This window comes from Spermophilus citellus (assembly GCF_964194105.1).
Source record: "Spermophilus citellus genome assembly, chromosome: 7".
NCBI lineage: Eukaryota > Metazoa > Chordata > Mammalia > Rodentia > Sciuridae > Spermophilus > Spermophilus citellus.
In genome coordinates this window covers 92,990,889-93,005,652 of record NC_138188.1, presented here as the reverse complement: position 1 = coordinate 93,005,652, position 14,764 = coordinate 92,990,889, and the positions used below count along the sequence as shown (strand labels likewise).

General features: G+C 37.9%; 1 protein-coding gene across 14 annotated transcripts in view; it reads right to left on the bottom strand.

Annotated features, from left to right (window-relative positions):
- Positions 1–1,399: 1,399 nt before the first annotated feature.
- BBX (BBX high mobility group box domain containing) overlaps positions 1,400–14,764 on the bottom strand; it is a 262,512-nt gene continuing 249,147 nt past the window's right edge. For 11 of the 14 annotated variants that reach the window (XM_081301612.1, XM_081301606.1, XM_081301610.1 and 8 more), the window contains 3 exons: positions 11,612–11,809; positions 9,640–9,826; positions 1,400–5,571 (listed from right to left, as the gene is read on the bottom strand). In XM_081301612.1, the coding sequence (XP_081157738.1) occupies positions 5,484–5,571; positions 9,640–9,826; positions 11,612–11,809 (473 nt within the window). In that variant the 3' untranslated portion in view covers positions 1,400–5,483. The remainder of the gene's footprint in view (positions 5,572–9,639; positions 9,827–11,611; positions 11,810–14,764) is intronic. The other 3 variants (XM_081301609.1, XM_081301611.1, XM_081301608.1) reach the window with 2 other exon arrangements.

Below are 14,764 nucleotides of genomic sequence, written 5' to 3'. Positions count from 1 at the left end.
CATGCTGAAACTGTCAACAGACTTAAGACCTGGTGGTCAAATGAAACTATGGTTAATTTATGACATGTAAGTAAGCAATTCAAACCTATGAGAAAAGTTCATAATCTGGTATGTGGAATCTCAGGCAGTTTTTATTCTTTTTGACAAATTCCTGAGAGGAAGAAATGTGGTTAGAACTAAAGAAATGGGGGCGGGGGGAGAAAAAAGAAAAATGCTGCTGAGCAAGTTACTGAGCTGTAGATGGCAAACCTTCCCTACCCTCAGTTCTGCCGCTTTTAGAGCCGAGGCACTAATGTGAGGTGTCAGGGGACATGAGCTCACTCCTCTAGTGGGTCAAAAAGAGTCAGTCATAATTCATGAAGCATGCTTGTCTCTGATTTAGGTTAGAGCTTGTGAGGTAAGATTTGCATTGCGGGCAGAAGGGTTTGGAGGCATTCAATTAGATCCTTGCTACTCAGTAACCAGTTCTGGCCCAAGCTGTCAGGAAATCTTTGGAAGGAGTATTAATGTTCGAGATAAGTTCTGTGCATAAAAATCAGTTTGAAGGCATCATCAGTTTTTGACCACTGACTGCCAAAAAACCAAAAGCAACCAACCAAAACCCAAACCAAAAAGACATCCAAAACCCAGTGGCCAAAGAACTTTTAACTAAAGGTTTTGTCTCTCAATGTATGTTGGTATAAATCATACCAACACGGACGAAATTTGGCCAGAAGAAACTTTTTTTTTTTTTAAAAAAAGGAAAATGTATACATATTTGAAGAAATTGGGAGCACAGGAAGATGGAAGATGTCTACAGAAATCAAATATGTCTGTTTTGTTATTCACTCTTCTGCTGCTTCTTTGTTCAGAAATGTAAGATAATGTCCTTAGCAAAAAGGACAAAAGTCATCTAATACGTGGTATAATAAATTTAGCTATCACTATCAATTTTTTAAAGCAAAACAGCCCATCAAACCCTGAATACTTCACCAGACACATCTGGTAAGATGAACTGAATAACTGCTTCTTTTTTTAGTATGTGTTATGCTGTTAGTCAATCTAAATATGACAATTTTTTTTAAAATCCTAAAACTCAAATAAAATGAAGTCCAAATCTAATTCTTTGGGAATGCCTGCATAAACAAAGCAACATGTAATTAGCAATTAGTATATTTTGCATAAGGTGCAAAACAAAGAGCTATGTGGGGAAAAGCTAAATTTTCACTTTCACCTAGCAGTCACTCTGAATACTTTATAGGTCAAATGTAATAGTATTTGCTTCTACTGCCCATTTTCAGCAATACATTGTTCTCTCTGGAGAAGGTGGTTTGTGAAGTCAAAACACTGCAGTGGAAAATAGTGGCACTGAAGGTAGAAGCAAAAAAAAGACAAACTTTTGAAACAGGACTTACTGAAATTAACTTTTAAAGCCGAGGTAGCCCATTAGGATTGGCCTTACATGAGGGCTCTGTGGAGCAGTGCAATCAGAGGTGAATCTCCTCAACAGCATCATATACACCCCAATATTCCCTTCACAAATGATGGCTTCAGGCCTCCAGATTTCCTTCCTTGTCCCCGATGCTGTGGTTGGTGCTTCTCTTTTGTCAAATGGATGCTGTCCTCCAGCTTCTAGCTGCTGGTCTTCAGAACACTTAGCTTCATACAGTAGTTTAGCAGGCAGCATGGTCCCACTGCTTCACATTAACACCAAATGCCAAGCTTGGAACAGAGCTAGTAGGTACTCCTTACCCCACCCACCCTATAAACAAAACGTCACTCAGTTTTCAGCTAATTCCTGTTCCATAGCAATTCATAATTTGTTAAAGATTTTACATAGGTACAAACACTTCCATACATTGAGCCAAAGACAGCAGAGTGCAAACACATTTTTATATGACTTAGAGTAGCATCTGACTTAATAAGAAAAGGACAGGGATTGAAGATGTCAAATTCTAAACAACCAGACCAGTTCAGATGCGCCTTTTTTCCCCATAGTGTTCCAACTATTTTTCTCTCCACTAATTATAGTGTCAGGAACCAGAATAACAATGATAGGATGGGAATTACTTCAACATGGTATTGGGGCATCATCGTGACAGAATTAAATTATTTCTGGCATTTGTGGGAAATGGGATGTCATAATTACAATAGTATAATTTTATCTTCAAAAAAGGATTTACTGAAGAGTTTTGATCTAAAATCTGGGAATTGACCTAATTTGGGGACAAGAACCTGTATTTCCAATGTGGCTATGGGACATTTTCCTTTTCCTGATCTCGAATACAGTACCCAAACAAATAAAAACTTCAAGGATGTCTTACAGTATTTTTTTTCTTTCACTCAGCTTCTTAGAGCTGCAGTTTCAGTTACTATAATATACTCTACACACTTCAAAATTACATAGGAAATACCAGAATAACTAAATAAATAAAAAGCTAGAGAAAACTGGAACAGTACTACGTCTCCATCTGAGACGAAATATTCCACTTCCAGCATTGCAGAGAAGGGCTAGGACAATTTTTTTTTTCAAAAGATTTATATACAGGTTTGAATCCAGAAATTAAGGTTAAAAGCATAAATATTGATAATTTCAACTAAATTCAGAATGGTTTCAGAAAGATATGATACAACGATTTAGAATAAAACAAAGCAGAAGAGCATCATATTTTGGTTTGCTTGAGATATACATAAGGTGCAACAACTTTTTTCTTGAGGATGCTGTGGGACAGATGTTAGTTTAGATGGTGTTTGCTGGCAGATTAAAGTACATACCATAGCAATATGATTTTCCAAAATAAAGAAGAATGAGAGAATGAAGTGAAAATGATAATGTGGGGGGCACTACATACTGGTCTGAAATACTTGTGCTGATAAATGTTACCTGAAAATACCAACACCCCTCTCCAACAGATTAAGGGCATGAGAAGCACTACCACTGGAATCAAAACCTCTCAGAGAAACAAGGCAAGTGCCTAAAGAACTATAAAGCTTTGCAGGATTTCTGCTACTCTCAGTGCCTAACCGCTTAAAAATTAAGCATTTCTACAAAAAGGTTTGTTTTAAAGTATCTGAAAACAGTCATATCCAGGAAGTTGTCTCCCCTCCCCCACCCCTGCCTAAGGGAAAAGCCACTGAGGTTTTAGGAAAAGCAGATCAAGTAAGATATTAATCACATAGAAAAAAGTAATCTTCTGTTTTGCTTCTTTTTAAAAAAAGGTCCCATGAATATACAGCAATCTCTTAAGGAACTCTAGTGAAACGTAATCGGAGGACTGAAGGAGGGTGCTCTGGCAAGACTAGATCTATTCTAATGTGTTCTACAGAGTGACAAGTTAGTACCATTGTCAAGATGCATGTTCTGCACCACACAACTTTTATTGTTGTTTTTTTTTTTTTTTTTGGATTTCAGCTAATTATAATTTTTAAATCACTGCTAGCAAGTGGTCCAAAACTCCAACAGCCACCAACATCAGGACCCAGCAATTTTCAAACATTCACTTTTTGCTTTGAAATTTAGAAAATATTAATAAAACTGTATCATAGTAAAAACAGTATGCTAAAATCTGGGACTATTCCCTTGATGTTTCTATGTGAATGGGGGTAAGCTATAACCACGGATAAATCTTCTACTAATTCCTGCCTCCTCCATCTCCACAATGAAGATACAATTTTGAGAACATCATTGCAATGCTCTGCTGCCCTCTTTCCTGCTTTGAAAAAAAAAAAAAAAGAGAGAGAGTAAAAACCCTCTTCAGTTTTTCCAATCCTGTTAGTTTATGTTGTACATATTTTCCAGCACTGAAACTGAAGTAATATCTACAACCATGAGAAGCTAAACCTAGTCAATATTAACAGAGTCATTTTTATATGGCTATTAGGTCAAATTACAATTAGAAAAAAAAGTCATCATTACAATTCAGTCAAGTATAAATAAGAAAGCTAGATAAAACCATGTAAACTGTCACCATTTAGAGATCTAACTCAAAAGCTTCAAACTCGAACTAGAACTATCAAAACTCCACCAGTTTGAAAACCTTTAAAAATTATTGCTGGAATCCAATAATCAAAATTTGGTAGTTTGTGCTGTGATGCAAAAGTGGGGAAATACTTTGTGCTATGGAACAAATACCCTGTAAAATCTGTAGCCTCACACTAATTTTGACTTATCACTTTGCATCTGTTGCTAGGAAACAAGACACTGTGAACGTCAGGTGGTTAAGTCAATATGTTCAATGTTCTAAGCCAGTTAATCCACTTGGCACTGGCATATGTAATGGTTGGTTTTATGTTTAAAAGCAACAAAACACAAAAAGGAAACAGAACTTGCAGGTGGATCTATGACTGAGAGGCCCACCTCAGGTATACCTCCCCTATCATGTACTCAATACCTCCTAAACAGCAAGCTTGAAATGACTCTAAAAACCTGCAGTGCCAATTAGGTTGTGCATAGCAATTACAACATGTCCAGTCTGTCTGTGATGGATGTGAAAGGTCTGTAGCTCCAAGTCCACATGAAGTGAATGTCTTCAATGTGTTTAGAATAGTGAAGTAATACTAAGGTCACTTCTGAATAATATTTTTGTCTTTTTTTGTTTGTTTGTTTGTATGAACGATTCATTGGTCACTTAGACCCCTGTGTAAAAATAAAAGAATCCTCAAGGCATGAAAACATCAGTAATCTGTAATCTGCAGGACTCTTCCCCTGTCTGGGAAAATATTTGCCACAATTTGCCCCAAGCAAATTCTTCTTGGTCACTCAAGGCTAAGAAAAAAATTCAGATTGTAAGAATTGTAATTTTCTCTCTCTCTCTCTCACTCTCTCTCTCTCACTCTCTTTTTGCCAGCAAACTATCACTCTGGTGGCAAATATAAAAGTGCAGAATATATGGACCACGAGGCCGAGCATACACCGCTAACAATGGTACATCTGCCTGCCCATGCTGCTTGGGAGTCTCTGGAACAGGCTTTTTAATATTTATTCTACAATATAAATGTAGGTATAACCTATTATATAAACCATCTTAGAACTTAAATCTCCATGTACAAAAAAGACTAAGAATATCTAATAATAACTAGTGCAGTGCGTCAGGTTTTTTTTTTTGTTTGTTTTTTGTTTTGTTTTGAAAGAATAACTAGGTAATATATGAAACTAGTTTCACACTCTCTGGTTGGTAAAAGAGATGCTGGATGAGCTACAGTAAAGGCAGCCTTTTACCAAGTCACCACCTATTACTGTCAAAAGCCTTCAATGGAAAGCAAAGCTCCAGGATCATTCTGTTTCTGTTCAGTATCAGATAACATCACCCTTAAAGATTCTGGGTTCCAAAAGAACAAACTGGCCCAGGATGCTAACTTCTGCTTCAAGTGAGTCTGGGCCGTGTAGGGCAACAAGCACTTGTTTGCAGTCTATATTTTCCACCACATGGACTCACTAGCATCCCTTGGTAAAGACAAGGCTAGGGTAGTAGGTAAAGCACAATGTTTTACAATTAAAGGGCGCTTCACTGGTCAGCGCAAGAAATAAGTACAGGAGCCTGTGGCATTTCTTTTGGCTGTCCATCATGGGTGAGCGGAGTCGACCTCTGACCTCTGTAAAACAAGAAGGAAAAAATGACTTATTCAGGGTATATTATCTGCGAAAGGAGAGGATGATTAATAATAAAAACTTTCCAGTATCTCAATAGCTGCTATTCTTACTTATGTCATTTAATTAAAACCAATTTTGTCCTTAGAATTTTCTCTTCCTTTCTTTCCCTCTTTCTTTTCTCCTTACAGTCCTAAAATTTCTTATCTCAATTTCCCTTTGGCCCCAAATAACTAACTACTTCCATTTTGTAGAGATGACACTGAAACTCCCACAAATTTGAGGCAACTCACTAAGAGGCGGTAATTTTTCATTCAAGGACTGATGTTCTGGGACAACACTCTTTCTCTTGATCCATGGATAGTAAAAGTGACACATTCCTTTCCTGTAGTAATTGGCAACCTCCAGGCTCATTTCTTAAGATCCATTGTAATACACTCAGTTTAAAACTGAAGGCCAATAAAAGCAATGACTTTAGAAAAGGAAGAGAGATGGACTATGACTTTAAAAAAAAAGGAACAAAATAAATAATGAATGAAGAAAAAGGAGAAACCTCTTATATAAAAGAAGCCTCTCAAGTACATAGAGAGAGAGAAGTACAAGGGAAGGAAGCAAGTACTGATTCTGGATTTTGGCTGTAAGAAAATCCAGCCTACTTGGACCCAAATTGATATATGTGGGGGAAGAGCTCCACACAAGACTAGAAAATTCATAGAAATTTTCATCATTTTGATTGGAACTGTGTAGAAAATAGCTGATTTTTCATTCATTGTTTGTATAATTAGTAGTTAAAAATACAAATTATTTCATGGTTATGAGAAAACTATTCAAAATTCCTGGCAATTTCTACAGAGCCTCTCATTTTATGATAGGATTAGGGCCTCCTGACATTTGCCCACAGGCCTATCAAGCCTAGACAATGCAAACTCCTGGCTCTGTCTCCTATACCAGTCTGTGGTACGTGACCCTACATGGAAGACAGGTGGGGAAGCAGCAATGTTTTCACTGGTTTGACCTTTCAGTATAGTACTCTCCTTCAGAGTATGTAGAACAAAAGGGGCTATTTTAAGAATCAGGTAATATTTGCTCCATAACTGTATCCAGGTTTCACCTGATGTACAAAAAAGGAAAACAATTAGATAAATCAGAACATTTGGGGCCTTCTGAATCCAACAATTTTTGAATAGTACAAGATATTTAGAATTTCAGAAAAACAAAACATGTGTTAGAATCAAACCTCTGGATTAATCTGTTCATTCAAGTATGGCTGCTGTAAGCACCAACTGTTCAATATGTTCAGCTTTTTCTGCAAGAAAGATGAAACTAAAATGCTATTTTTTTACCTTTAAGATCATGTAATAACAAACATTTCAGAAGTATTTTAATAAGTACTGGAAAAGGAAAACAGTGAAAGATGAAAAGTACAATGTAAAGAAAAAAGGGCAAGAAGGAGAGAGGTTGGGGTGAAGTCCAGCTCAATCAATGGAAAAAGGAAAGGAGTCAGGATTGGAGCAGCGCTGCAGCTAACGGATGGCATCGAGGACATGACTGAAGTCTGCTCACACCACATGCTAGAGGAAATGGAGCACAGGATCTGGAGTTCAAGACCTCACTGCAAATCATGACTCGGCTGTGAATCAGCTCTGCGTTCTTGACAAGGTCATTAACCATCTGCACCAACATTAAAATCGGACTAATAAGATAGTCCTGGGAGGGCTGGTTTAAGAATGATATTTAATGAGCTTTCTTCCTTGAAAACACCTAATAAATAAACAATCTCTCAATAAAGGTTTGCCCAAACCCCTATTTCCTGTATTTTATAAAATTGGTCTAAAGTGGGTTTCAAAACTTAACATTAGATTTTTCCTGGGAAGTGTACAGGTAATGTATTTCTACACCTAGTTCTGTGGGCTACCCACCCTGTGAAGTAGGAACCCAGGTTAAGTAATAATTAAATAATGAAGTAATAATTAAATGGTGTGCAACTCAGCTACAATTACATTAAGCCTAGACATAGAAGATTGGCTGGTTGGTCTGTTTTAGCAAAAAAAGGGCCAAAGTTACAACTGGGATTTCCTAGGATGATTTTCTAGATATTAAGAACTCTAACCATTTGTTAGGTTGATGGTAAATTTCTAGTAATCATTTTCATCCTTTTTAATGGGAAGTTAACAACAACAAAAAGAACCTTTACCTCTATTTTCATCATTATATCTATGCCTGCTATCTAACTTTGTCAGTTAGACTTCAAAAACTACCTCATTTGTTCATTCACCCATTGGTGTAAGAGAAGCTGTCTAAGCAAGCTGGGGCATGAAGAATAAAACCGGCGCTTTCCTTTCAAAATATACTGAAACGAGACAGAAGCATCAACAAATAATTGCAACCCAATGTGGCAGCTGTTCTCAGGCAGGAAGTACACAGAGTGAGCGGCAGCATGGAAGATGCAGCAGGAGCAGCAGGCAGGCTGAGAGAAGAGGACCAGGCGTGGGAGGTGGAAGGAGCAGCAGCCGTTCACCTGAGAGGAGGATGTACAAAGGCAAGAACTTGGCTAATCTGGAAAGGAGCAAGAGTGTGTGTTAATGCAGGGCAGGGTGTAGAGGCACTAGGGAGATGAGAATGGAAAGGCTTGTTTCTGCTTTCTACTTTTAAAAACTGGGAATCATGGAAGGCTGGTTAGCAGAGTGATGGTGTGATCACAGTCATGTTTGGAGAGAACTTAGGGAGCAATGAGGGTGACTGGGTGATGACATTTTCTGAGCCCTAAATTATGACACTCCTTTGAATTCTTATTCTACCTACCTACTTCCATAATTCACAGGGACACTTAGCAACATTCAGGCAGGCATTAAAAATTCTCTTTGCATGTCATGCGTTTGTCTTCTATACTCAACTGTAAAATTCCACAAGTGGAGAAGTGCCTCTCTCAGAGACCCAAGCACATTTAACAATGTCTGTCAGCAGTCTCTTGCTAATGGGAATTTGCAGTGTACACATGAAAGGATATCTGATGTCTTGGAATATCTAGAGCTACTTGTGAGCAAGCACTAGACCTAGAACATGACAGGTAAAAGGCAAGAAGGAAACCAAGTTCACAGAGGGGCCTATGGGTTTACCTGAAAATGCGAAAGGAGCCTGAGGTCCTACAGGCAGCTATCCAGAGTGTGCTGGGTTTCAAGCATGTTTTATGAAAGTCCACGAAAATAACTTCTGATTACCCACAGATAAAATTCAGTATGAAATACCAGAATTTACAAAAGCCTTTTTTTAAATTTTTTTTTTTTTGCCTTCCCAAAGGACCTATTAAGTAGCAGAATACTCAATTATACACTTAGAAGTTAGTACACTTCCTGTGGGCCTTCACCAAGTTCAAAGGGTTTTCACAACTATGATTTCCTCTGATCCTTAGAACTTTTGCAATTCTTTGGGGATATATCATTATGCTCAATGTAAAATGAAAAAACTGAAATGCAGAGAATAAATTACTTTGTAGTAGATCACAGAGAGTTGAAGAAAATTCTAGGTCTCCTGCCTGCCATGAGTCAGTTGCCAAAACACTCATTCCCCTAAACTGTACTGTTGTGATGGCTGGCCACCACTGCTGCTAGCACCTTCTTCCGTAGGGGTGTCCCCACATGAGCACTGTGTCATTCCACACAGTATCTCAATGAAATGAGTGCTTCCCACCCTCATTTTATAAAAGAAAACATTGAATGAAGACAGGTTAATGATCTTGCTCAAGATCTCTGTTTTCAGAGACTGAGGATTTAAAGCCCTGTCTGTGATCTCACACTTAAAGGTTAAATGATACTGCTTCCCTGCTCTCAGGTTTTTATGGAAATCCAGATTAGCCATAGGACAATATATTCAAAATGAAATACTTGGCTGGCTATATTTTCTTACATTTTCCCCATACTGTAAACTAGCACATAAACTTTTGTAACACCTCACATAAACAATAATGCTCCTGAACTACTCTGAACTCCACTACATAATAAAAATTGCCACAAATCACTTGAGAAACGTTGATCTGGTTTCCATATTTTTTCCTCCATCTAAGTCACACCACTGACCTGTGCACATTCTCCATGGCTGCCACTTCGGCCAGTGCAGCGAGGCTGAAGAAGGCAGACACAGCAGGCATCTCTGGAGTGCTGCTCCGTGTCTCCTCAGCTTCAGTGTTGTGTGAGCACTCATCACTGCAGTCTGTCTCAGTTGCTTTAGGGAGACTCCTCTGCAGTTGCTCCTTTGGTTTGTCATCTGTAACAAAAGCGAAATCCATCATAAGAGGATCATTCTGCTCTCCAGAGAAGGAACACTAAGGAAATGTGCCAGAGAATGAAAAGAGCTAGGTTTCTTTACTATTCACTTTGGCTATTCATTGCATATTATGAGTTTCACAGAATCTCTTCTTCCACAGTGACAAAGCACTTTTATTAAACTCAGTTGCACCCTGGAATTATGGACACTGAAGCTGAGCTGAAGACAAGCTGTTTTATTCAAAGTCAAAGAATGGGTCAGTCTTGGAGGAAAGAGGAAAAATGAACCTTGGCCAAAATAAAACCCAAGGGACTTCAGCCACTGGACTCTTAAAACCCAAGCTGACTAAACATTTCTCATGAATTTTCATGAAGCCGTAGGGTGACCTAGCATGGCAACTTGGACATTTGATGTGCTGTGATATTAACACTTAGGATAGGCTGACGAGATAGGCTAACTATCAGATTAATCAATCCTAATGAGATCCCATGTTGTTGTTTTGTTCTGAAGACCTACTGGAGGGAAGATAAGAGTTCCTCTGGTATTTATGAAGAGGTAGATGAAATGCTATGCTAATACACCTGCTAGAAATGAGAATATTTTCTTTATTATGTAGACATTATAGAGGAGGGGGAATTTTCATCATGAGTTTTAAAAAGATTTTAAATATAGAAAACAAGTAATAAATGATGTGAATGTCATATATTAGGGTATAAAGCTGGTATAGTGTTTTGCTACATAAAAGGGAGTGTTTTCTAGAATCCTTATTTCTTCCTACAAGTGAAAATTAACAATCTATAAAATGAAAGTCTCAGAACAGAACACATATTGAAAAGGGGAGGAGAAAGGGATCAGCTGGACGAAACATCAAGATATCAAGATTTATATCTTCATCCCACTTCTACTCAGTTGAATGTTTTCAGCACAAAATTCCACCTCTTCAAAGAGTTGAATTCAATTCAGTGTCTTTAACATACTTTATGGTTCTAACAGTCAATTTGTGCAAAATTAAAAAAAAAAAAGGTACCCCCAAATTAACTTTGTCTTCCAATTCTAACTCAGCAAACAGTTTGTTTCTATGAACACCTAGATTGATCCAAGTCAGGTAAAATGAAATTCTGGAGATGTCAAAAACCAAAGATCACTAATGTCCAGATGATACAGCATCCCCAAGAACTTTTGGGGGAGATGCTATTATTTACTGTTCTATCCCCCCTTTGCACTGGGTCCCTCAGGTAATTCTATTGCCATGGAGGCCACCAGGACCAATAAAGACAGACTCAAGTCCTGACTAAAAATGGGGCAATTTTACTATTTGGGTAGATAAGACAAGAAATTCGTGCATTCTCAAGTTTCCTTTCAGCTCTACAGAAAATAAGGATGTATTCCAAGGTACCTAATCCACTGGTTTGAATGCCTGATAACCTAGTTTGCAGTGACATGAATACCAGACCATGGAATAACACAGATTCATCTAGTACCTTTAAAAGTCTAGGCTATTCTGGAGTTTACTTCATCAAGACTGTTTTTGTGCATGCTTTAAAAAAAAAAAAAAAAAAAAAAGAGGAAGGAGCTAAGAGTCCTAAATTTACCTTTCTTTTCTAGGAATTCAAATATGCTCTTGGAAAATAGGTATGATTTTTAAAGTGTGGAATTAGACATGTTTGAAAGTCTATATAAAGCTAGAGAACAGTCCATTTTTCAATGAGAAGCCACCATTGGCTTATAGTCATTTGCTGGCCAATGAGACTCTGGACATCTCTGCCTAGAGCTCCCTCTTCTTACCCAAAGTACCTCCTGCTGGTGATACCCGGCCGTCTGCTGTCCTGACAAGGTGTGTGATCTTGGTTTTCCTTGCTTTTCTCTTTTGGCTGCCCACCAAAGGTTCTTGCATTGTTGTTGGCTCTGGAGTGTTGGGAATGGATGAGACATTTTTAACCTTATAAGCAGGCTCTGTGGTGTTTTTGTCTTCTGAAAATATGGCTGAAACAAGACAAACCATACATAGTTACACACGAAACACAAGATATTGACATTATTCTAGGAAGGAAACATTTCTAAATTTCAGACCTATCTGAATAGGGAATTTATAGTCAGAGTTTTCAGACTATTGATGGAAAAATTTTAAAACAAACATTTCTATAATGTTTACTACTTATGTGTACTTCTTCTGATAAATAATGGGCAGAGTATGAAGATACCTTCTCTTTTAACATTTTCTAAGTCTTTGAATCTTGCAGGTTGGTAGGGAGGATAACGTATATAAATCTGTATCTCAAGTCCTAGCTATGATCAGGATCCCATGCTTCATAATTTTACATTGATGGTTGGGACATTTGCTTCTAAGCACCAGGCTGGACTGAGAAAAGAATCTGTGAGAACTGACCTCCTTTTATGCACATTGACTCTCATTAAGGACAGGACAAACACTTGTGAAGTTGAGTACACATAAAACCCTCCCATTCACCAAGTTCTAGGACAAGGTGAGTGAAGTAATTTAATTAAGTCTCACATGCTGACAGAGAGACTAGTTGTAGGTACACTCACGGTAAAACTAATAAATAATTTAATAGTACACTCTTGTATCCTGAGTCACTATATCAAGAGTAAAGAACACACTTGCAATTAAAGCCTTTATCTCTGGCTTAAATTTGATAAGAATACTTGTGTTTTATATACTTGTTTCCTTTGGAGTTCATCATTCTCATCCCTTTAATTCAAAAGTAAAAAAGAATATGCAGATATGAGTTCAGTTCATTTATGAGTATATACATGTACACAAGTGCTATGATTGAGATTTCTTTTTTTTTTCCATTCCTGCAGCCAAAGCATTTTTAGGCAGGGAAAACAGGTCTGGCCCCCACCCCCCTACTTTGTAACCATCCAATCTCTTAAAACAGACATAGAAATTATTTTTTAAAAGAGGGGACTATGGATCAGAAAATCAAGGTCTGACAAAACAAACTTAAAGCAAAGGAAACCTGATGAATAATCAAAGATATTTATGTCAGAAGGTGGATCTAAAGGTAGACACTAGAATAAAGCAATGCATAAAACATAAAAATGAAGAACAGCTAAAAATGGAGCAACATTAGCTTAGGGTGTGAAAAAAACACACTTGTTGGTGCACAGGCCTCCTATAAGATTTTTAATTTAGCTCTCTAATGGGCTTAGGAGATGGGAAAACAGACTATGAATTAGTAAGCCCTTTGCCCTGGAAATCATGATGAAACCTTGTCTTTGAAAGATACCTAAAAGGAACGAAGTTGATTCTAGGCTTCACATTCTAAAACAAATGGGAAGTAATTTCAATTTCATTAAAATAAAGTACAGACACAGAAATTACACCATGATTTGTGGCTTGGCATTATGTCAGTATCTCAGTATTGCTTAACAGATGGCTGTGTGGGGATAGGCTTAAGATAACAATTATTTTAAAAAAAGAAAAAAAAAACTAAACCAAACAAAAACTGAAAAACACCAATTATTTGGCAATGTTCCCAATCTCTTCGGATTACAGGAGGAGTCTTATTCACTTCTGTAGTGTGATCACTACATTATAGATGGCCATTCCAAAAGAATATTAATCTATTCCCTTTTTCTAATTCCTCTTCCTAGAGAAGTCAAAAACTTGCAGAAAGAAGGGCGTGGCCAGATTCCAAAGATGAAAGGTACAGTACATTGGAAGAACTGTTTATGGAAAGAAGGTACAAGGAGATAAAAGAAATAGATACCAGAAAAAGGACAAACAAGCTGGAAGAGATGATCAGATTTCCACATCGACAGGGGTAATGGAAATAACTGTCAAACAGAGACCTGGATTCCACTATTGACTTTATAATTCATTAACTCTGGGACCACAGGTCTCAGTTTCTTCATGTAAAAACAGAGGGTGGACTAGATTAGCTCTAATCTAGAGATTCAGACCTAAAATAATCCTTTTGCCACAGGGTCTACAGTTAGAGTTTTGGGTAGGAGAAAACAAGCCCTCGTTCAGTTCAGAGTCCCAAGGTTGAGGAACAATAGCACTCCCTTGCATAGCACTGTTTTCTTTTCTCCTGGTGACTTCTTCAGATGGTTTCAATTCTTTTAAATGGTCGTTCCTTTTCTAATTTGTTCTAGATAAATTGGTACAATCACTGTAAGAAGCCAAGGGCATGGGGGTAAAAGGACTACAAATGGGGATCTACTGTTAATTCAGTGTTTAACAGTAAAAAAAAATCCCAAACATATGGCTGTGGGAAATTTCAAAATCCTAGCATCCACTCAGCAGAAAAGGAGCTAGAGGGTCCAAGACCAGCCAGCCAGCCAAAGGACATCAGCAACACTCAAGTTATAACACACAGGCATATTGGGAGACAGTAAAAGAGTGAATCTGGTTGCAGGGCAAGGGAAAAAGGCAAAAAATAATACACTGGAAGTTCTCATAAGTACCACCCCCAATGAAAGCAGGTAACACTGCTTACCCAGAAGTCTCCTCCAAACTTACTAACAGACCTAGAAGGAATCATGACCCCTGTAGATCATCCATATTTGAAAAAAGTACAGAATATGACCTTGCTAGAGTTTGAAAGAGGATGTAAGGGGCAAAACACACCATCTTGTCAGCTTATTCCAAGGACCGCCCTCAAGGTTAGCCCTCACAGAGAACCTTTTCCTAAGAGAAAACTGGGGAAGGAAAGTAAGGTTGAGTCTAAAAAGTACTCTTCTGGGACAGAATATTTGACAGTGGCAGAGCAAACAAAAGGCTGGGTGGTGTGGGATGTGAAATGAAAAGGCTCAGAGGAACCTATGTCCTGCTCTCCCTCTCCCCTCAACACACCCCAGGAACTAATGGGAATGTAAGGAAAGAAAGGGCTTTGTCGTCTAAAAGCAAATTAGTCATTTCTCTTTTGGCTTTTAATTGAACATACAAGACTATCCAAGGACTAAGAACAA